General features: G+C 51.9%; 1 protein-coding gene across 7 annotated transcripts in view; it reads right to left on the minus strand.

Annotated features, from left to right (window-relative positions):
* Nfix (nuclear factor I X) overlaps positions 1-23481 on the minus strand; it is a 94161-nt gene that overhangs the window by 57218 nt on the left and 13462 nt on the right. For 2 of the 7 annotated variants that reach the window (XM_090336231.1, XM_090336219.1), the window contains exons 1-2: positions 20180-20625; positions 6501-7032 (exon numbers count right to left, since the gene is read on the minus strand). In XM_090336231.1, coding sequence (XP_090192357.1) covers positions 6501-7032; positions 20180-20287 — 640 coding nt within the window. In that variant the 5' untranslated portion in view covers positions 20288-20625. Of the gene's footprint in view, positions 1-6500; positions 7033-8066; positions 9075-17637; positions 17756-20179; positions 20626-23481 lie in introns of those variants that run through there. The other 5 variants (XM_090336238.1, XM_090336232.1, XM_090336237.1 and 2 more) reach the window with 4 other exon arrangements.

The following is a 23481-nucleotide window of genomic DNA, read 5'->3' on the forward strand; positions in this document are numbered from 1 at the left end:
GCGGAAGCTCAAAGAGTGGTTTTCTTTCTCCTATGCCTCAACCTCAAACTCAGCCACCAGAGTGATCCCTGCGTCCTGGAGGCAGCAGGGATCCCAACTGGATGGGTGGAAAGGGCTATGGACAAGGAGTATAGAAGTGGATGGTCAGCAGGGTCTGAGAACAGGCCCAAGCGTACATCAGGGAGACCCCAAAAGAGGCTGGTCTGAGTCCCATTGTCTTCCCGTACCATCCAGAAGTAAGCACCCCAAGTCCCATTAAGAGACACAGAAGAGGACTGGGAGTTTGGCCTAGTGGTAGAGTGCTTGCCTAGCATGCACAAAGACCCAGGTTTGATTCCTCGGCACCACATACATAGAAAAAAGGCGGAAGTGGTGCTGAGGCTCAAGTGGTAGAGCTCTAGCCTTGAGAAAGTCCAAGGACAGTGCTCAGGCCCTGAGCTCAAGCCCAGGACTGGTCCCCCAAAAAAAGAAAAGAGAGAGAGAGAGAGAGAGAGAGAGAGAGAGAGAGAGAGAGAGAGAGGGGGGGGGGGGGGGGGAGGAGAGCCTTTACTCCCATTTCCTACATGGGGAACAGGAAATGTTTCTCCATTTCCCCCAATGTTTCTCCCTACTTTATTCTGCTACACTAAAAATACATTCTTGCTAAAAGACAGACCCACAGACTGAGACAAGATCCAGAGCAAAGGTCTGGATATAAGCCTATAAGCACAGCACTTGATTTCATGCTCTAGCTGTTACTATGCTACATTTTCTAGTAATTGGGAACAAGGAGCTCTGCATTTTCAGAATTCCCTGAGCCTGGCACATGAGGTCAAAGGAAAACCTGGAAAATTATGTGCTACCCTGGTCAGCTGGGATCAGAACATGGCTGGAGTTTCTGAGTTCAATTCCAAATACTCCAGTTTAAGAGGGATCAGGAAAAGTCGGGCAGCGGTGATTCATACCTGTAATCCTTGCTACCCAGGAGGCTGAGGTTTGAGGATTGTGGTTCAAAGCCAGCCAGGCAACAAAGTCTATGAGACTCTTATCTCCAGTAACACCAAAAAAAACTGGTAAAGTACCATTTTTGAATGAAAAAGCTAAGGGACAGTGCCAGAGCTCTGAGTACCCAAGTCCCAAGAGATATCAAGAGCAATGTTTAAAAGCCCGAAAAGCCCTTGAGACTCTTCCTCTACACACATGTGTGTGCATAAGCATGCACACGCATATACACGTGCACACATGCATGCATGGGCACACACGCACACATACACACACACACAAGGAACTAACCAGTAGGGCAAACCAGTAGGGCCTCAGGTGGTGGTAACGTAACAGGGCATTAGGAGCTACACCAAAGGGGAGGCAGGGGGACTAGAGAGAGGCTTCTTGGGGAGAGGTGGAAGGAGGTATTTGATCTGCTTTTGGGTGAAAGGGCACAGTATTACCGAGAAACTGGCTTTCACCCGGGTTATTCCTTATGTCAGAAAGCAGATCAACAAGTAGAGGGGACAGGGAGACATGCTCGCTTGGCAAATCCTAACCATTCTAACCATAGCCACTGCCATCCACTGCTGGCCTGCAGTGGGCCAGTGTCTGACTTACAAGCTGGCTCCGCTGTTCAAAGCCCTCCTTAATCTAGAGAACACATGAGTGTGCTACAGGCATTGAAGCTGACATTTGAACCATGGTGATATTGCATGTAGATATTCTAAAGGGGACCCGTGCTGGGTTAAAAGACAATCTGTCTATTTTGTTCATATTCTAAGAGCGTTCCTAGGCCCTGTGGTCTTTGCCAGCCCTAGCACCAGATGGCGCTGCCTCCAAGACACAGAAAAGTGGCATTTATTTCTATGCCTTGAGATAAGGGGCCGAGGATGTGGTAGTAAAATATCTTCAGTAAGGTTGTTTGAGCTGCCAGAGACCCCTCCCTCATAGTCACACCCAAGCAGTCAGACAAGCGGTGGCTTGGAGGACAGTGGGCACACCTTAGCAGGGAAGGCGTGCTCAGTGATTCTGTCCATCCTTGAAGAGATCACAGAAAAGGGCTGCATTGAGTGGGGAGCTTGAAGGACACTCCACAAGCTGACTGTGATGGGTAACTCATCTCCTGCCCCACAGGAGGGCAACGTCCTGCCAGAGAAGCCACTGACCCACCCGGGCAGTGCTGCCTACAGAGCCGCACAGGGAAACCACACATGACAAATCACCTGGTTCTGTCAACAATGTAAAAAATAAAAATTCCAGAAAAGAAATCAAGACTAGGAGGACGGGGGGGGGGGGACCATAAAAGCAACAGTATAGGCAGATGCCAGTGGCTCACACCAGTCATCCCAGTTACTCAGGAGACCAGGGTTCAAAGTCAGCCTAGGCAGGAAAGTCCATGAGACTCTTATCTTCAATGAACCACCAGAAAATTAAAAATAGCACTGTGGTTCAAAATGGTAGAGCACTAGCCTTAAATGAAAGAACTCAGAGACAGTGCCTAAGCCCTGAGTTCAAGCCCCATAACTGAAAAAAAAATGTGAGGAAGACAGACAGTGACCTGACCGCCCAGAAATGGACCAACCGTCCTAATTCATGATCAGCCTTAGCTAGATCCCAATTCAGCTAAACTAGAGTGAGAAATAGACTCACTGTGAAGACAAAACCATGAACTAGTTCTGTGCAACAGTGAAGAAATGACTCAAGCCCGGCACCCATGGCTCAGGAGGCTGAGACATAGAGAGCAAGGTTTAAAAGCCAGAGAAAGCCCTCAAGACTCTTCCTCTACATACGAGACTGGAGGCACACGCCCCTCAAGGGCGCTGATCCGCAGCTCAAGACTCAAGTTCAAACCCCAGTCTCAGCATGGATAGAAGGGAGAAAGGGGCAGGGGGTGGGTGGGGGTTGGATCACTGAGATTTTTCTTGGGTGCAATAGTGCTCCTCAGTTCAGTTTCACAAGTCCTTCTCTGTAGGAATGTCGGCTGTGACCTGAATCTCCTTCTAGAAGCCCAGAGCTGGCCCTGGTTCTGATGCCAGTGGTTGTTGGTTGGTACTGGTGACTGTAGGGGGAGAAGTGCCCAATGACATCTGAAGCTCCCTGTGAAGAGCCTGGATAACGGAAAAAGCCATCACCTGAAAACTCGGACCTCACAGCCTTCCACAATGGGCCACTGGAAGGACCTAAAAAAGAAGCTGGCAGGTCCATTCCTCCAGCCATTTTAGTATTGCTTAAAGTATTCTGGTATTCCTTCTTTGCTAGGATTGAGGGCCTAGGTATTAGGGAAGAGCTAGCGGCGCCCACCCCCTTGAGAAAGCTGATTCAGGCACTTTGGAAATAGTCTAGCTTGGCTTTCTGGGCCTGTTCTGCTAGCCTTCCTTGAAAAAGCAGCGGTCTCCTTTCCCTCACCAGCTCCAAGATACCCCTTTTGGGTGAGAGAACATCATCATCACGGCCTCCACCTCTCCAAATGCATCCAAATGATATGTGAAGAGACCCCTATTCAGCAGGAAGCCGCCTTCTGGTCACCTCCTTGGCCCTGCATTCTCATGTATGTGCCATCCACATGTCCCTTGTTCCCTCCCAAGTGCATTTTCTGAGGGACAACAGGACAGAGCCCGTGAGGGCTCAGGAGAGCCCAGTGTGGCAGTAGCGCCTGGGTGAGGCCACATTTCCACACTTACCAGCAGGTCAGGATCATGGGCGTCAAACCCAGCACCACCAGTTCAGGTTCGGCCCAGATGACTTTCTCTGCCACCCATGGGGTTTTAAGGGAACTTTCCCCTGAACAGGGGCCTGGCCCTGACCCAAGCTGAACTACACTGCTGGCTCTGTTAAGCGTGCCTAGGGGGCACAGGCTTAGACAGAGTGCTGCCAGGATGCCAACGCCATTTTGTGGCTCAGCTAAGGACTAGGTGTTTTCTAACATACTGGGTGGTTCATGAAGAAAGACATGTCTACTTTGCGCCACGCAGAGACCAACCACCCAACTCCAAGGATCAACAAGCTCTGAAGCCCATAGGTGGACCAGCAGTACCAATTACCTCTGCACTCAAATTCCAGCCATGCCTGTAAGAAAAAGCTGACATTCTCTGAAACTATCTCAACATTAGGGCCTAAATTACCAAAAATATGTCCTCAGATTCCCTACCCAGCCTTAGCCTGGCCAGAGGTAGCCTTGGCCATAGGCAGATGACAGGAAATGAATTCACTCATATTCCTGGGCAAATGATCTCATTAGCTGGGGGAGGGGGGTTTGCTTCCCCTGACACCTGCCTGGTCAGTCCAGGAGGCTAGCCAGGAAATGGCCTCCTTCATCACATGCACTGAGTCCTATCTCACAGCAGTCAGGCCTTATGTGTGAACACAAATGAAAGGTGACTTTTGTTTTCTTAGTTTCTTTCCCAAAAATAAGATGGAGCCGGGTACCAGTGGCTCATGTCTATAGTCTTAGCTACTCAGGAGACAGAGAGCTGAGGATCATGGTTCAAAGCCAGCCTGGAGAAGGAAAGCCTGTGAGACTTTTACTAAAAAGAATAAGAAGAAAGAAGAAGAGGAGGAGGAGGAGGAAGGAGGAGGAGGAGGAGGAGGAGGAGGAGGAGGAAGGAGGAGGAGGAGGAGAAGAAGAAGAAGAAGAAGAAGAAGAAGAAGAAGAAGAAGAAGAAGAAGAAAGAGGAGGAGGAGGAGGAGGAAGAAAAGAAGATGAAGAAGAAGAAGAAGAGGAAGAAGAAGAAAGAAGAAGAGGAGGAGGGGGGAGGAAGAGGAAGAAGAAAGAAAGAAAGGAAGAAAGAAAGGAAGAAAGAAAGAAAGAAAGAAAGAAAGAAAGAAAGAAAGAAAGAAAGAAAGAAAAGGACCTGTTACTGCCCTTCTATGTGACAGGTCCTAATAGTCACATGGGGCCCAGTGCAGGTCTAGAAAGATCCACAGAGGTAAAAGAGCACATGACAGTGTCCACTGCCTCCAGCCAGTTACAAAAGCCACCTCTCAGAATAAGACAGAATGAGCAAGAAGAAAGACCTCGAATGCCAGTTTGCCTTGGGGATCTCCCACGTACACTCAGGGCTGTGCTGGCTCTCTGTGAGAGAAACCATGTTCCTAAAAGCACACCCCACCATCACCAGTTTTTCTTCTAGAGGCAGTCACGGCTTTTTTCCCAACTTCCCAAACAGGCCAGGGGGTGACAACAGCAATCAGGAGGTGCTTTTCTTTTTTTATGAATGGACAGGAAGGAAGACCCAGAGTCACACACTCACAGGAAAGAGTGGAGTATGTGTGAGTGGAAGTGAAGCCACACTCTCTCCCATGGCAGAGAGAGGGAAAAGGGAAAGCGCTGGAGTAGAAGAGAGGAAAACACGCATGCACACAGGAAGGTTTGCTAGCCCTCTCATTACAAGTTGGTTGGGCATAATGTAAACACACTTCTGCCTTGCTTAATCACACAGTGCCGCCCGTTTAGGTTTCAAAGGCGGCAGTAAATTGGGCGTAGCTGAGTGGAGGCTAAAAATTAACCAGCCATCTCTGTTTCAATTTGTAAGAAAACAAAAGCGGAAAGAAATCATAAAAAGGGAAAGGGGAAGGGAGAAGGGAGAAAGAAAAAAAAAAAAAAGGAGTGGATTGGGAGCCCTAACCCAGCCTGACTCAAAACACAGGCTGAGCTGGAAACAGCACAGGAGCCAGGAAGCACTTGGGACACAAAAGGGAGAGGAGAGATTTTGCAGGATTGGTTTATTTGTCCGTTTGTTTGTTTAAGACTCTACCACAGCAAGCCACTCCCTGGTAGGCCTGCTCCCTAGGAGAGCTTCTGTGCCCTCAACAGAGGTGCCCGGTTGGTGGCTTGGTGGGCCGACATCCACCCTGGAGCCACTTTTGCCAAAAGAAGGTGAGGGGACAGCTCAAGAATCTCACTTGCTCTCTTACTCTCTCTGGCTCTCCCTCCCCTCCCGGCTATGAAACCAAATCATTTTCAAGCTCCCCAACAGCCTAGCCAGATCCCAGACAAACTACTCCCGCCTGGGCATGTGGGCCCCAAATCTGTCTCTTGCCTATTCAGCCCATGTCCCATGCAGTGTTTCACACGCCCGCCCTCTCCGCTAACTGCTCCTCACCCGGCTTGTGCCAAATCCACTTGGCTTTTCCCGGGACCTGGTGAAACTAGCTCTGCTCCTCCTCTGCCGGCGGGCCTGCCCCGAGTACTTCTTCTGACTCACTGAAAACAGAGAAATGATTCCTTCGGCTGCTGCTGTTGCTTGTCTCAAACTCTCACCATCGTGGGTAATTCTGGGGGGTATCTTAGCTCTGTCCTCACACGCAGCCTCCTCTCTCCACAGATTAGTGGGGCTGTAGTCGGGAAGCAGAGGAGGAAGGACAGAGAGGGCCAAGGGGAGGAAGAGGAGAGGCGCGGGGAAAGAGGTGCAGGCCCCGGGAGGACAGCCTACTCTTTAGGCCTATGGTGTGCTGTCAGAAATGAGAAGAACAATAACAGAGCAAATGCCAACAAGTAAAATGAAAATGGGGAGAAAAGGTTGAGAGTGACCTACCTGGAGTGTGGACAAAGTAAGCCAGATAAAGATCCAGTTCTTTGATTGTGACTCCAATGTGATGTGGCTGGACGCACAGGCCGGGGTTCGAGCACTGGGGCGACTTGTAGAGCCGCTCCCCATCAGTACTTTCCAGGGGGATCCCCTTAAACAAAATCACCATGACCAGGTCCAGCCGCCACACTTTGTCGGCCTGACGCAGGCAGTCAATCCGCCGAATCTTGCCCTTCTGGTCAGGGTTGGAGAGCACGCAGCAGGGGGGCTTCTTGCCCGTGATGGTCAGCACAAAGTCCTCACGGAACTCAGGCCGGATATCTTTGCGCAGCTTGGCCAGCAGCCGGGATGCCCACTTCTGCTTGATCTCGGGCTTCTCACCCAGCAGCTCATCCTTCACGGCGCGCTCCTCATCCTTCGACATCCGCTTCTCGTGCTTCTTGAAGTACTTGCGCTTCCGCGCCTGCAGGTTGAACCAGGTGTAGGAGAAGGCTCGGACGTGAGGCAGCAGGGCCTCGATGAACGGGTGGAACTCATCCTGCAAGCGGCAAGCCGGGAGCATGCGGGGCGAGGGAGGACAGGGAGGTGGGGAAGACGGGGGAGAGGGGGAAAAGAGAGAAGGAGAAAAGCGGCGTTAGAAGGGGCACGAGGAAAACCGCCTTCTCCTCCTCCTCCTCCCTCCCCCCAGCGATTTTCTCTTGGTTCTACAAAAGTGTGGTTTGAAGCCACCACGAGCTCCACCAGCCACTTGCTCCCATCTCAGCCTCGACTGCCAGACAGAGGCACCGGGAGCCTGTCCACACACCTATTCTCTCTCTCTCTCTCTCTCTCTCTCTCTCTCTCTCTCTCTCTCTCTCTCTCTCTCTCTCTCTCTCTCTCTCTCTCCCCCCCCTCACACACACGCACGCAGACAACACTGTCACACACACTCACACTCACAAACACACATTGGTGGTATCTCTGTCGCGCCCATGACATCTCCATGTTCTATTGCAGCCATGACCGAGGGGTCAGCTCACCCCAGCACCATATCCATCTCTACAGATGCCTGTGGGTGCACACGCAGGCCTCGCAGGGGTTCACCTCCTATCCTGCCACCGGCTGATTTTTGGCTGCCCGGAAGAAACCAGAAAATGATATCCACAAGCAAGCGATCAATGGAGGAAACAGCCCTGGGTCCCTCTTCCCAGGCAGTTTTCATTTTCTTCCGATTCACTTGGAACACCCACCCCAGAATTTTTTCATCAGACCTAAATTCTAAATATGTCATTTTCAGCTTTGTTGCCGGCATCCATATAATGTTAATCACAGTGATAATGAACAAAACACTTCTTGTTAGCACAAATGCCATGGTTATCTCAGCCACGTTGAGGGTTAAGAGATCCATGGGTCCGCTTGCCAACCATTACCCAACCCCGAGATCCCTTCACCCTCTTTCCCACTCCCGTGACAGAGGGTGGACTCTCGGTTCATGAGTTTTTTTTTATTTTTTTTTGCTTGTTGGCTTGTTTGAAGTTTAAAATAATTGCTTTCTGTTTACAAAAATAAAACTGGAAAAAAATAAATAATTACCATTGATCTGATGCACCCGGCAAAGCCCAACGCCCGATTCTGAGATTCTGGACTGAACAGAGTTGTGAGTTGGGGGCGGTGGGGGAGGGGGAGGGGGAGGAGCAGGGGAGGAAGGTAAATGTTTTAAAGGGGGTTATTATTGGTGTTCTGGGGAATAGAGGCTGGGCTTGGGTGGGTTCTCAAACCCTTCCCCCTCTGCCCCCCCACTCCATTGCACAGAAGGGGGAAATTAATATTTTTTGAAAAGGAGCAAAAAGAAAGAAAGGTCAGGGATAGCAAGCAGAGAGAGGGAGTGAGCTGGTTGCCACACACACCAGGTAAACAAAAGCCCACAAAAAAAAAATTTTTTTCAATATCTCCCCGTGAGCATCCTTTCAGTTTAGAAAAAAAAGAGAACAAAAATATTCAAAATTTAAAAATTGAAACCCACCTTCCACCATCTTCTACACACACACACACACACACACACACACACACACACACACACCACCCCACCCCACTCCCAGCAAAACAAAAACAAAAACAAAAACCAGGAGGGAAAAAGCGGCAGCTGAAGAAAAAGGCTTTCGGCTTTGGCAGCGGCACAGGGGTGTAAACTTCGAGCTGCTTCCCTCCGCCCGACGGGAGGAGAAGGGGGAGCTCGCAGATTCCCCGGGAAAGAAGACGAGTTCTGACCGGCTGCAGACCGTTGCTGGCAAACGCAGAGATGGAGAGAGGGAGAGAGAGGGAGAGAGGGAGGGAGGGAAGGAAGAGGGGGGGAATGAGAGATTGAGGATCCAGGGAGGAAGTCGTTGGAATGGGTGTATGTGTGTGTGTGTGTGCGCGCGTGCATGCGCGAGCGGGTGCGTGTACGTGTGTATGTGTGTGTGTGAGTGAGCGCGCACCAATGCTGGTTGGATTTGGGGGTGAGTTGCTCCTTTTCTCTCTCCCTCTGCCTCTCTCTCTTTCTCTCTCTCTTTCTCTCTCTCTCCCTCTCCCCTTTCATGCTCAATCCCCATCCATTTGTGTGTGCCAAGTCAGTAAAAAAAAAAAAAGAAGAGAGAAAAAGAGAGAGAGAGAGAGAGAGAGAAAGAGAAAGAGAGAAAGAGAGAGGGGGAGGGTGGGAGAGAGAGGAGAGAGGGAAGGAGAGAGGGGGAAGGGAGGGAGGGAGGGGGAGAGAGCTAGTGCGCGCAAGAAGGATCCACCTATTTGGCAGAGACACCAGAGCGCAGCCAATGGCTGTGTCCAAGGGGAGGAGGGAGCTGAGCGAGCCGGGAGGGCAGGGAGAGCCCCCGGCAGTTGGAGACCAAAAACAATTTGCCCAATCGACAAGTTCAAGTCTAATGAACAAGCGAAGTCCAGCAGTTATGAATTTTTCATTCCAGGCTCCCACTCGGGTCCATTTGGCAGCAGCCACCCAGCAAATTTGGGGGTGTTGGGGGGGGAGATTGGAATGGAGGAAGACACAGAATTTTTTTAAGCCAGAAAAATAAATAAATAAAGGCCTGACTCCGGGGCGGGCGGGAGCCCCAGAAGGCCTTTGGGAAAGCAGCTGCGCCTTCTCTCTGTGTTTTGGTTTCAGTCTTTCAGGCTCGAACATTCTCTTTTTCTGGTTCCAGTTCTTTTTTTTTTTTTACGGAGCACACAGGGGCCAATGGAAGTCTCCCCACACACACACACACCCGCCCCAACAAGGAGACTGAGCCTGCAGCACTTCCACAGCAGGGACCTATGTGCCCACACAGCCACCCCTTAGTCCCCTAGTCTGGCTCCCCTTAGGCAGGACAGGACAGGATCCGAGGGCGGGGGTGGGGGGGACACCCATGCCCCCTCCCCTCCTTCCCAGCCCCCAACAGACTCAGCAACAGCAGCAGCCTCCCTAGACCCACACCCAGCCACACACACTCCATTAGTGGTGACGAGGGATGCCAACGCAATGCAGCTCGGCTCGCAAAACGGCAACAGTTTATTAAAATAGCCTCCTGTCACAGCACTCGGCTGACAAGCACTACACCAGTCCCAAACACCACAGCCAGCCCAGGAAAAGCCACGAGGGAAGAAACTGGACATGAGCTCCGAGCTCACCAAGGCCTCACGCCTCCCCAGCCCCACCCCTGCCGCTTCACTCTTTCTTTAGCTCTGCCCTCTGCACTGGACCTGAATTCTCACCTGTTCCCCCACCCACTGGAGAGTGAAGGGTCCAAAGTAAAGTACAAGATGCAAAGGATAAAATGAGAAACCTGAATGAGATGGGAGAGGTGAAGAAGAGCAGGAAAGATCAGAAAACTCAGGAAAACCAGAGGACATCTGGAGAAACCAAGTCACAGAGCAGCTAGGGGGCCCTGCTCCAGGTCCTCAGCCCATAAAAGATGGGCATTGGGGAGGAGGAGTTCCATCTTCTTGGGGGGTTGGTTGTCTCCAGTAAGGGCTGCAAAGGGGGCAAAGGCTTAGGCCTTGGGAAAGCAGTGTGAAGAGATGGTCGGAAAATGAAAGCTAGAGCAAAGAGGCAAACACCAACACACACAGATGGGATCCTGATCTCACCCTCCCCACAGCCGCCCTCTCCCCAGGCTCAACCTTCAGCTGGCAAAGGAAAAAGGTCACTGCTCATTGTGCCCCTTTCCTCCCCAAATGAAACCCTGCACTTCAGCCGTCTTGTTCAGAGACAGAAAGGTTCCTGGAAAAGTGCTTGGGCTGTACCCAAGCAAAACACCCACCCTGAGCCTTGCTGGAGCTTGACAAAGGCAGAGGTGCCGCCCAGTGCCTGGATCCTGTGCAACTCCAGTGGAGTAGGCTCAAGAAACACAGTTAGAGGGGACAGTGCAGGTTCCATTGCAGATAGGCCTCTAAGGGAGGTGTTCAATAATTCACATCCTATGAATAACCAACCGGCTTTGGTCCAATCAGCCAAAGATGCTGGCTTAGAATACAAGGTACTGAACTCTGTCCCTCTGCCTTGAGAAAGCAATCTGGCTTTCTAAAGTCAAGAAGAGGCTGTAGCCAGGGCTGCATGGTCATGCAAGCCTATAATTCCAGCACTAAGGAGGCTGAGGCATAAGGATTGGATTTTCAAGGTCAAGCCTGGTCTATAAAGTGAGACCCTGTTTCAAAAAAAAAAGGTAGGGTCGGGAGTTTGGCCAAGTGGTAAGAGTGCAGGAAGACCCAGGTTCGATTCCTCGGTACCATGTACATAAAAAAAGCCAGAAGTGGTGCTGTGGTTGAAGTAATAGAGCTCTAGCCTTGAGAAAGCCCAAGGACAGTGTTCAGACCCCAGGACTGGCACCAAAAAAAAGAAAAAAGAAAAAGGTGGTAAAAGCTGAAAGTGAGTTTATATTTAGATGGAAATGGCTTTTTGGAATTCTGATTACACTAAATGTTAGAAACTAGCCAACATGAGCCTCCTGCCTGTCAAATCCTGGTGTGCTCCTTTCCACAGGCCCTAGTATAGGGTGACCAGGGTAGAGGAAGGCTCCACGAAGCTGAAGCTGGATCTCCAGGGAAAGATCCCTAGAGACAGACTGAGGGAAACAGACCGAGGGCAGGGTTCACTTCCAAGGAGGGGTCAAAGGTCCTGGAGCAGAGATCTGAAAGAGTAGCTGAGGGACCCCTGGGGACTCAGCAGACACCCCACGCACGCTGCAGGCCCTGGGGGATTTGGGAGAGAAGGGAAACAATCTTCAACTGTGCTTCTCTAGCCAGTTACCATAACCTCGAAGGTGGGCAGAGGATCCTGGTTCAGCGCCTCACTCAGGGTATTCACAGGAGGACACCCAGGCCCACCTGACCCACGGAGATTGTCTCTCTTCCTGCCTTTCCTCTCTCCTTTCGACCCAGATTCCATGAGAACCACTTAAAGCACAACCCCAGGGCCCCCTCCCCTTGCCCCACAAGCTGGTGGCAGCCTGCAGCCCAGACAAGCCCTCTGGAGCCCCAGACAAAAGGGAACTATCCCCCTTTTGTTAAGAGAGAGTGAAGGTTCCTGTTGGAAGATTACCTGCTCCCGTCCCAGCCTTCTTCCTTTCCCTCCGCCCCCCTTCCCCCAACCTCCTCCAGGAGGTCTGATATCTAGCACCTGAGCCAAGACAGGCAAGGCCTGGAATATTTCGTGTTTCTCCAGTTCTTGTCCTAGAATAAGGGCCTGGGAGATGGAAGCAGCAAAGGAGAGAACAGGGAGACCACTGAGGAAAAAAGCAGGGTCCAGGGAAAGAAAATAAATCCAGACTTGAAAGGCCTTCAGTGATGCTGAGTGGTCAAAAAGGGAAATCAAGACGAGGAAAAAGAAGGTAAATCAGGAAAAATAAAGGAAAAGGTATTTTCTCCATGTGAAAGATATATGGCGTTTTAAATCCATAAAGGCTTTTGAGTTAAGGAAAGGAATCTTTCCTGCTTTTGTAAAACAAAGGCCTTTCTCTTCTCATTGGAAATAGAAAATTTGGTTAAAAAAAAAAAACAGCAAGTTTTCACTAAACAAAAAATTCCTATCCAAATGAACACCCCTGTGGTTTTCAGTTATCACTAGAAGAGATGGGATTCCTTACCCCCCCCCCAAAAAAAAGCCTAAGCAGGCCAGAGAGAGACATAAGAAAAGGAGAAAGGGAGGCAAAGGCAGCCCTGGAGAAAGGGTTCAAGTTGGCTCGCAGCCTGGGGATGAGAAGGGAAAAAGATAGAAAAAGGGTTCTGGGAGGGGGAGGAGAGGAAAAACTAAGGAAAACAACCACTTCTAATAGCGAAAAAGTGAAATGTGTGGTTTTCCAAAATGCCACAAAACACAGTCCTGTCAACCGAGGCCTTGTGATTTATTTAAGGGAAATTAGAAAAACACAAGCCCAGTACCTCACTCCCTTGCAGTGTTAAAAAAATACTTCAAGGAAATGAAATGATTGTCCCAGTCAGAGATAGGTTTTGCAAGTGGCCTTTACCTGTCAATAGTGAAGCACTCAGAAGCACAAAAAGCTGTGACTTCCAAGACTGGGTCACTGTAAGGGGGGGTCCCTATCTTTAAAATCATAATCCAAAATGCAGTAGTGGTACTTAGACACTGTGTTCAAAATGAACTATACAACTTGTGAATGGAAACAGGAAGTGAAAACTGGGAGAGAGTGAGGGAAGGAATGACATTGTCTAAAAAGAAATGTACTCTTTCCTGACTTACATAGCTGTAACCCTTCTGCACACTGCCTTCATAATAACAATTTTTTAAAATGTTCTACTTGTCCCCAGCCTGCAGACTTTAGGGCTCACACGTTTTCTTTCAGATCCTAGATACGCAGGCCCTGGCGGATTTGGATAACTGTACTGTTATTGTAAATAACTGACAATATGGCCACAGAAATTACCAATACTATAGCACAGATGCAGAGTAGGTGAGAAAAGATGCAGGAAATTTTTAAAAGAGTTCACCTTGATCCTGGCATTTCAGATTTCAGCCTTTGTTTGAACAGAAACCCCCAAACCCACCAGCTTCATGGCCAGTCCCAGGCTCCAGGCTCCATGAGAGGTCACGAGGAGAAGGCCTCAGACTCATCCACACCGGCAGAGGAACCAGAGGAACGAAAGATAGGACTTAGCAGCTGTGAGCAAAACGGAAGAGACCTGGCTGCAGATCCTGCAGATGGCCTCCTCTGGGGGCCAGAGACTGTGGGAAGGGGCCCTGTAGCCAGATTAAAACCATTCAACTGTCTGGCAACACCAGGGATAGAAATTGGGAAATGAACTTTGCAAGGAGGCTCAGATAATTTGGACAAAGCGGGTTTTTGGCTGACTTGGGCCTGCTTTCACCAGCTCTCGGAAAGGAGGCCACGAGGCTTCTTGGAGAGCTTCCTGAGCTGGGCTGGGCTGGCTGAATGGATTTGCCCTGAACCCCTGTGCTGGATCCAGCACTGGGGGCCTATTTCAGAACCAGGCCACATGCTTCTCTCCAGTAAACCACCCTCCACCCCTGCCTTTTCTCCTCCTTTCTACAAACCAGGAGCCCGTGGCCTGGGATGGGGCCAAGGCGGCAGCCTCGTTCTGGCTCGGTCGCTCCCCTGCTCCAGGCACATCTCCCCTCACCCTCTTGGCACAGAACAAGCTAGGGTGGGGATGGGGGTGTTGGAGAAGAGGATCTATTCTCTCGAGTGAGACTGGAAATTGTTTACTTTCATCCTCTGTGGGGAATGGGAAACAAAACCCTAGTCTTTAATTCATTATTTAGCTAGAAACTTCCTTGTGTCACCAAATACAAGTAAAAGCCAGAGAGGCCCTCTCCCTAGCTATGTGGGGATGGGACCCCTGCACATCTGTCTGCAGGTCAAATGATAGACAAGGTCTTGCATGGGATGAGGGCAGTGTGGGCCTTCACTCATGTAGCTGACCTGGAATGTGTCCCAGGGCTCCGGCAGAGAAGAAGATCACCAATGCACCGCCCAACTTTCGCTAAAGTGGAAGCAAGCAGAAAAACTGACAAAGGGCAAGGGAAGGAAAAAGGCGGGCACATTCATGAGGTTTGTGTACAGACCCTAGGGAAACACCTGAGGGTTATCGTCTGTGCTCAATAGGTGCTAAGTTCACACCAAGAGCAGCTTCTCTCCTTCTCTTCCCTCCCTCCCTCCCTCCCTCCCTCCCTCCCTTCCTTCCTTCCTTCCTTCCTTCCTTCCTTCCATGAGGAGGAGGATTGCACTGGGGATTGAAACTTCCAAAGCAGTGGCCCTCCCAGCCCCACTACAGCTCTACAGGAATCTGTCCCACTCCCTCGGGTTGCAGGTCACCCAGTCTCCCCAGCCACCGGAGAAAGAGAAGCGCCGCGGGGGAGGGAGGCAGGCTTCTGGGAGGGAGTCCTGGTGCCCAACCTGCCCGAGGCACCCTCGGGCCCAAAGGGAGCCTCTTTGGAACAGTTGCTGCAGCAACAGCCGAGCTCAGAGCTCCAGGATTTTCATCACTCAAGTTCTGGGGAAGCTGGGTCGGCCTTTGCTCTGTCTAGTCAAGTAGCTTCCCCCAAATGCACCGTTTTAGAAGTCAAAAGGAGGCTTTTTAACTCTGGAAACGCATTGCTCTCCCAATTACTTTATGAACAGGATCACTGCCAAAGAAACCGGAGAATCCTCCTTTCCCTGCGGCCTGGCCCCCGAGTGGGCTAGGCTGGCACTGGGATCCGGGGGAGCTCGGACTGTGCTCACCCTCAGCCCTCCCTAGCTCCCAGCTCCCTTTCTTTCTCCCCCTCTCTCCCCCTCTGCGTCCTCTAGCTCCAACACAAACTGTTTGCATGGGAAGTCTCCCTCGACGACCCGATTCAGCACACACAAGAGAAAACTGTGGGCGACAGACCCAACGTCCTAACGAACTTGAGTTAATTAATGCTAAGGAAGAAAAGAGGCGCCCTCGCTCTGTTGAATCACGGTTCACTAGCCCTTTCAGTTTGCTGTGGGTGGAGGAAAAAAAAGAGAGGCTTTTTGGTTCAAATATTTTTGGGGGGCGAAGAGAAAACAAAAACAAGGCAGAAGGGCCGTAGAGGGCGATGCTGTGGGTACCTGACTAGCTGGAGGAGCAAAGGCGAAAGGAGGAAGCCAGGCAAGGGCTGCAGAACCAGCTTGAATCCTCCCCCATGCTTTTGGCCTGGGCAGTTCTGGGAAGAAAGGTGGGGAGGCCAAAGGAAAGAGTTGCACTGCTTCTTAGGCCTGCTCAAATAAACTCCTCCAAAAATTCTACTGTCAGACTAGAAGATGCATATTTTTTCAAAGTCCAAACCCAACAGCTCCATTTGAACAGAGCCGTGAAAATGTTTTAACAGTGCAGAAAACTGAAGTATGGATGGCAAGCGTACAGAAAATTTAAGTGGGGGGTATAAAAAAGAAGAGGTGGCAAGAGGAAGGGGGAGCAAGGAGAACAGCTGCAGTTTTGCTTTCCAGATGTTGACAGCAAAATGTAATTGGCAAGTAACTCACTCCTTACCACTGCTTATCCTTTGGTCCTGTAGTGTTAAAAATCCTTCTCTACACCTTAATCTGTAAGGTCTGTAGGCAATCTGCACGCACCGCACGTGGCCAGGTCCAGAGGCTTCAAGGGAGCACACACCTGCCGATTTTTTTTTTTACAACAGCCCACTAATTTTTACAAGCCTTCCTACCATTTCGAGTGGGGAAGACTGAACAAAGCAGGCTGTAGGGCATATTTTTACGTTTTTATTATCATTTTGTAATGTGCAGCCTTTTCTTTACCTTTGCCTTTGATGCTGTGGAGGCTTTCCTTTTTTTTTAAGAAAATAAAGCAATTTTGTTACCAAAGCCTGGCATGAACAAGAAGGAGAATGCACACATTGTAAGGATACCACTCTGCTCAGCACACATCCACAAAGAGAACACACCCATGTAACTCCACCCAGATGAAGAAATAAACATTTTCAGTACGACTGAACAGGCCTTCAAATTTTAAGCTATACACTTCCCATAATTCATATGCCTTAAAAATAGCTCCTGCAAGCACCAGGGATGGCGCATCAAATGTGAGCGAGCACCTTGGTGCTTATACGTGTTGGAGAACAGTCTGGGCTTCTCGGGCTTCTCGTGGGGAGTGAGCTACGTGGAACAGCGCTTTTCTTCCTCACTGCGGCAGAGGCAGAGGAAGAGCCAGAGCGGGTGCCTGCAATTTCCACCCTGTCAACAGGGCAACCAACTGTGCAGTGGGGGTTCAGCAGACTAGCAGGACCTGTGGGGGGGTGTGTGGGGGGGGGAACAGACAGGACCTAGAGAGCTGAAAGCCAACAGCCTAGTGACTGGAGAGGGTGAGAGCTTCTCCACGAAGGCCCCAGCCAGGGTCTGAGGGGCCAAGAGGCCTCGGTGTATTAGTCTGGGGAGAAAGTCTCGTGAATTCCACGAGCAAGACCAGTTTTATTAGGGCTGGCTGCCCATCTCTGTCAGATCCCAATGGGAAAATGAGAGGGGAAGAAGGGGTATGAGAGAAGTAAATGGGGTAGGGGGAGAAGGGGGAGAGGGAGGGAGGGCAAGAGAGAGAGAGAGAGAGAGAGAGAGAGAGAGAGAGAGAGAGAGAGAGAGAGAGAGAGAAGAAAGAGAGGGAGAGAGACAGGGAGGGAGAGGGAGAAAGAGAAAGAAAGGGGGGGGCAGACTGAAGCAAGCTAGGCCCTGGGATCTTGGGGCTAGGAGGGAGGCCAGAACTTCACATTCCCTCTACCCCTTCCCCTGCTCCAGCCTCAGCTACCTCCTCCCTCACTTTCACTAGCACTAAATTTACTTCATAATTTTAAAATTAAATTTAAAAAAAAAAAGCAGGAAAAAGCACTGAAGGCAAATACCTCCCACAATATCTCTCCAAGGAGAAAAAAAAAGTTTCTACTTATGTTAAAAAAAAAAAACGAATGCAAGGGATCGCTGAAAAGTCTGAGCACCAAATAACAAGGAAAATGAGAGAAACACATTTAATTAAAAACACCTGAAGCAAATAAATAACTAACTCCCTCTGCTGTTTGCAGGCACTGTGAAGCCACTGGCGCCTGTGGGTACAGCCCCTACCCCTCTTAGGGCCCACTTTGCCCTTTCCTTTCTCACAGGGAACTTTCTTCATCTTCCCAAGACCTCTTTCCTTCCAAGCGTCCACTCCTCACCGAGAGAAAGGCCCAACACAGCCACCTTGTGTGTCCCAACAGCCCTGCTCAAACCTCTGCCGCCAGGATAAAGAACCTCTTCCCCGACTCTCACATCTCTTCAGGCGGTGCCCAGCCAAAATGGCCCTGAACTCTGCTCTTCCTCCCTCAAATTCAAGCTCTGTGGGTGGCAGTGTGGGCACTTCCCAGGGGCTAGATGCCAGGCTCAGCCCTAGCAAGCTGCTCTGTCCCTTACGAAGGGCACAGGGCTGCCAAGGCGGGCTTTTACTCCTGGACACGTTTTCTTTTCCAATTGTATATGGGACTAAGGGGAAAAAAATCCGACTGATTAAAAAATAGGACAAGGAATCTGAACCCCTCAATCCCGGATGGACGATCTTTATGAATACTTGGTCCTTTTTGGGTGCCGGTGCCGGACAAGAAGCCAGGCTGCTTCCATATACCCGGGTTTGACTCTACTACCAGCCTGCTGCCTGGGACACCCGCCCTTGGTTGGCATCGAGGCCCCGGAGCCTAGTTCGTTCGCTCCTTCCTTCCTTCCTTCTTTCCTTTCTTTTAAAAATCACTCTAGTGCAAAGCAGGCAGTGGGTCAGAGCCCAAGAGGCAGGGGGAAAAAGAACTGTCTGCCCGCCGGCAGCAAGTTTTCTGGCTGTGCCAGTTTGGGGATTTGCGAATTAGAACCGAGCAAAAGGCAAGTGGGGAGAGGGGAGAAAAAAAAAAAGCCCATATTAAAACTAACCATTTCTGCGGAGCTTTCCGCTTTTAAATAAGACAATACTGAATGGAGAAGAGCGAGGAGAGATGAGTTATTTCTCACTCTTTAATTATCCCAATGCTTAGCATTATTTAAAAAAAAAACCACACACATTAGCCAATGATATATTCTAACCCTCAACAAAGCTAGTATTTTTCTCTGATTACAGATTTTGCCGTGGCAAACCAGGGCTCCAGCTACGAAGGCAGTGCAGAAGTGCTCTCCTAAATGAGATACAGTTTTATTAAAATCACAATAATTCCTTGCCATTTCTATAGTCTCTTTTCAGTGTGAGAACCCAGGTGCCTCTTGCTGAGTCCTCCTCAGCGAATCAGCCACCGAAAGCTTAATCTAGGACAGGAGACATTCACCAACCAGCTCCACAGACTGTCGTCCGCACCCCATTTTTAAAAAATCTGTTTCTACCATTCATCCTCTCTTTCATATGCCAAAAAAAAAGAAGTAATAAAACTTTAAACTTCAAAATGTTTGGTTTTTTTTTTTTTTAGGAAAGATATGCAACGAGAGAAGAAAGGCATTAAGTGTGGGTCGGAGAACTTGGGGGTGACGTGGGAGGGGGAATTTGAAACTGGTTGTGAGGTTCAAGGTCAGCCACGGCCTTGGGTCACCCCCCCCCTTGCCCCTGGGTGCAGATAGTTCAGGTTGAGTCACCAACAAGAGGAAAAAGAAATGGACCTAACACCATCAATGCGCATTAAAGTAATTGGGGTGGTTAGAAGTTAGTTTATGACTGCTTCCTGTGAGGATGGGGAGCCGGGGAGGCCCCGGGGCACTTTCTCTAAATGCCCTGGGGTGGCTCTGGTTCTGGGGAGGAGGTATGGGGGAAAGCCTTGGCCAGCGCTAGCTTCCTCCTCCAACAGGTTTAGTTGGCTCGAGATCCGGGACACGGGCTTCTTTTTCCATTTTCCCTCTTTTCTTTGCCTGCCCAGAAAGTCCAGCAACGGCGATTCGCTGGCAACCATGGGTGGGGAGCCCCAAAGACAAAAAAAATTCACCCCAACAGGCAAGGCGGTGTTAATCACAAAAGATTTTAGGTGGGCTTTTTTCTTCTTCTTCTTCTTCTTTTTTCGGTTTTTGCAGGCTGCGACTAACTCCTGCCCAGCCCGAAGGCAGGAGAGAGGGAAGTGCATTTTCTCCCACTGAGTCACAACCCCCCCCCATTTCACCGGAGGCCAAATGCCGCCTAACCTCGCCACCAAAAATACTGGCAAACCTACTATTAATCCCTGTTGGGTTTTTTTCTTCCTTGGGGAGGGGGTGGATTCCCAGCGAAGCCGGGGGCGGGAGCTGAGGACGCGAGCGAGCGGGGTGGTGGCGAAGGGGAGCGGGCTGAGGCTTGGCATCCCCCCGCCAGGCTGCCGTCGGATGTGGGGGGCGGTCGACCCTCCCTCCCCACCCGCTTCACGAACACAAGAAAGAACCACACCACCTCATGGCGAACGCCGCGTTCCCATCCCCGCCTTCCCCATCGAGCAAGGGGAAACTGAGGCAAAGACGGCTCCTCCGGCGGGGGGGGGGTACCGGGCGGGCGGCCTGGGGTCCCTTTCGGGGAGCCCGGGCTGGGCCTCGCCTCGATGGGAGGGAGCCCCGCCGCCGCGCCTGCGCAGTGCGAAGCGCGAGGCCCGGCCCGGGGGACCCGAGCGGCCCCGGGGGGACCCGAGCGGCCTGCTGACCCAGGGCTGGGTCACTCTAGAACCTCCCTGGACACCCGCAGACCTCGTCTCCCGTCCCCGGTCGCCGTGGGCCGCGCCCTCGGGTGCTCCTCACCTGCCCTGGACGGCGGCGGCGGCCCGCGGCCTGCACGGCGGCGTCCCCCGTGGTCCTGAGGGAAGTGCGCGCCCCGGGGCGCCTCTCACATCCGGGACCTCGACGCATGCACGGCTTCCCGCCTTTTTTTGGCCACCGCGCATGCGCTGTGCAGGGTTTGGCGGCGCACGCGGCCTGCTCGACGCCCTGGTGGCCCCGGCGGACGAGCGCCAGGGCGGCCCGCGTTCCCCACTCCCGCACCCAGCTCCTACGAGGCGGCGGGCGTTCGCGTGCCTGGGCCCCACGGAGGCCTCCCCACCGTCCGCACCCAGACGCGCGGCCCTTTCCTCCCCAGTTTTCTTTCTTTTCTTCTTTTCGGGTTTGCGCCAGTCCTGGGGCTCGAACTCAGAGCCTGGGGCGCTGGAGCCGCAGCTCCATCTCCGGCTTCTTCAGGGGTGGCATTGGAGATAGAAAACGTCTCAACCTGCCATCCTCGGATCTCAGCCTCCGGAGGAGGAGCAGCCCGGCTTGCGGGCCGGGGCGCCCGGCTTGGGCTCCGCGGGCGTGGTGAGGCCGGGCGGCGGGCGGGCTGGGGGGGTGGGCAGGGGCGGGCAGCCGTCGGCGGGAGGGGACGGGGTCTCCCCGCCGCGCGGGGGGGGGCGTCTGACTGTTCCTTCCCCCCCCCTCAGCTGGTTGAGACATGGAAGCGCTACGACCGATCTGGGGGCGCTGGGGCCCTCCGGGGAGTCCTGGGGCGCCGGAGCGCCCCCTCTCTCCCCGCCAAGGCCCACCCGTGCGGGATCGCCAAAGCACAGGCCCGGGGCGGGAGGGGGGGAGTCAGGGAGGACAAAGTGGAAACTGGAGGGGGCACTAAATGGCCTCTTTGTGGAGAACTACGCGCCGTCACTCAGGATTAATTTAAGCAGCGACAGCAAAACACACGTACACACCCCGAAAAGCAACACGGATCGCAGCCCCCACCCCCCGCACCCACCCGGGAGACTGTGTTCCGGCAGGGTGGCAGAACTGGGCAGAAGAGCTCAGCCCTTCCTGGGAAGGGGTGCCTGAGCCTTTAAAAAATCAATCAATCAATCAATAGGAATCTGCCTTCCCACCAGGGTGTCTACAGCTACTGCGGAGGCTCAGATTTGAGGATCAAAGTTCGAAGGCAGCCAGCCCCGGGAAGGAAAATCCATGAAACTCTTGTCTCCAAAGAGCCAGCAAAAAGCCCGAAGTGGAGTTAATAGATCTTAAGTCTTGAGTGGAAACACTGAATATGCCCACACCTAGAGTTCAAGACCCAGGATGGGTGTTGCACACGTGAGCACGCATGCACACACACACACACACACACACACACACACACACACACGCCTACTCTCCTTGAACGTTTGCCACCTAGTTTAGTGGGGTCTTCAAAGGAAGGTCCAGGAGAAGCATTAAATATATAGCTAGATAGATAGATATAGATATACTTTACATATGTAATAATCTCAAGTGTAAATTGCACGCGGGCATCAGTGAGCAGCAGTAGTACCAGGGCACTTCACCTGTGCCCCAGGGATATTTTGGGAAGTGGATGTTCCTGGAGAAAAGGGAAAGGTAGGTGTGGGAAGCAGCCCCCTCCCCAGCAATCTGCATGGGGCTTTGCAGTCCTGTGCCATGGGCAGTTTTGCAGGTATGTGGCTCACATGAAACGCACGTGTGTGCAGGCTGGGGCGGTGCATGCCCGAATGGGCCTGGAGCCACATGCGTGGGCACTGTAGCAGCTTTTGCCAGCTCACGGACCCACCTAAGCCAGGAACCATCTCCATGGAGGCACACACACATAGTACCTGTGCTAGAAACTCCTATCCTAGCCCAGCAGGAAAGTGCTGCTGCCGCTGCTCCTCCTCCTCCTCCTCCTCCTCTTCTTCTTCTTCTTCCTTCTTTGTCTTCAATTGGGGTGCAAGATTGGGGTGTATTTTTGTGTTTATGTGCACCCTATAGCCTAGCTGGGGTGTCAAGCCTGGGTGTACAGCTAAGTTTGGGACCTAGTCCTGGAGCTCCAGACTGCGTGCATCAGAATGCTCGACCCCCTGGCATGCACGTGCATGCTTACTGTGGTTGCGTGTGATGTGGATCTTGTGTCTGTCACTCCCTGATCGTGGCCTCGTGCATGTGTGCGTGCATTGGGGCGGCAGTCAGAGGATGGTCTTCTTCCACCCTCAGTGGGCCAAGGGGCTGGGCCTGCAGGCAGCTTGGGGACCTTCAGGACTTGGAGCTTTGTTGCTTTTGGCTCAGGCGATTCCAAAGGGGGAAGCACTGGGGAAGGGGGGGTGAGGGTGGAACAAAAGAGGGATGGCGGGCAGTGGAGGTAGCAGAGGAGAAGGAAGCTTCTGGAACTCGAAGGGCCCTGGGGGAAGGAGCAGGTTGAAGATGCCCTAAGAAAAGGTTCCTGGGCTGAAGTGGGGGCGGGGAGGCTACCCCCCCCCCCTCGCCTCTCTCTCTGACTTCCAGAACTTAAGCTCCAGTTTACCTTAGAGGACCTCCAAGAGGACAGCCACAAGGGGTCCCCACTTGATTCCCACACAGGGACCACCAAAATGGGGCCTGCCATTCATGTAATAATCCCTCTGACTGCTCGGCATGGCCCAATGGGTTTTGGGTACCCACCTGAACCCCCATTAGGAAATGAGACATCTGGGAAGCCCCGTCCATTTTTCCCCAGTTAAGGGAAAGCACTCTGATGCAGAGAAAGCCTAATATAATAGTTTCTGTTTCTTGATCTAACTACTTGAAGCCTACTTTTTCCTCACCTGGGCAATAGGGAAGGAATTCTCCCAGGGTGAGCCTCCCCCCCCCCCCCCCCCCGCCCCGCCACCTGGGTGCACTGGAGAGGGTTGAAAAAATGCAGTGATGTGTTTTAAGTCATTTTTGCCCCTGGGCACCTAGCTTTAATCCCTTCCACCCCACTTTGAGCCCCACGACCTTGAACTCTTGACCTTACGGCCTCTGTTTCCTCATCTGTAAAACAGGTTACTCATCTCTGCCTCGTGTCAGGAAGGTCACAGGAGGTCACAGATGCCCGCTCTGCCTGCTGCCCACTCCCCCCCCTCCCCACCCCCTGCATAATTGCTCTGGAGACTGTAGCTGTTATTTTTATTGTGAGGAGTCTGGCTATGACAAGCTGTGACGCTTGGTGCAATCGCGTTAGGCTGTGTGTGTGTGTGTGTGTGTGTGTGTGTGTGTGTGTGTGCCCGAGACTGTGCCGCTGTGTGTGTGCGTGTGTGCGTGTGACAGGTTGTGTGTGAGACTGTGCGTGGACGACAGATTGTGCCGGT

This window comes from Megascapheus bottae, chromosome 1 (assembly GCF_031878675.1).
Source record: "Megascapheus bottae isolate mThoBot1 chromosome 1, mThoBot2.hap1, whole genome shotgun sequence".
NCBI classification, from domain to species: Eukaryota; Metazoa; Chordata; class Mammalia; order Rodentia; family Geomyidae; genus Megascapheus; species Megascapheus bottae.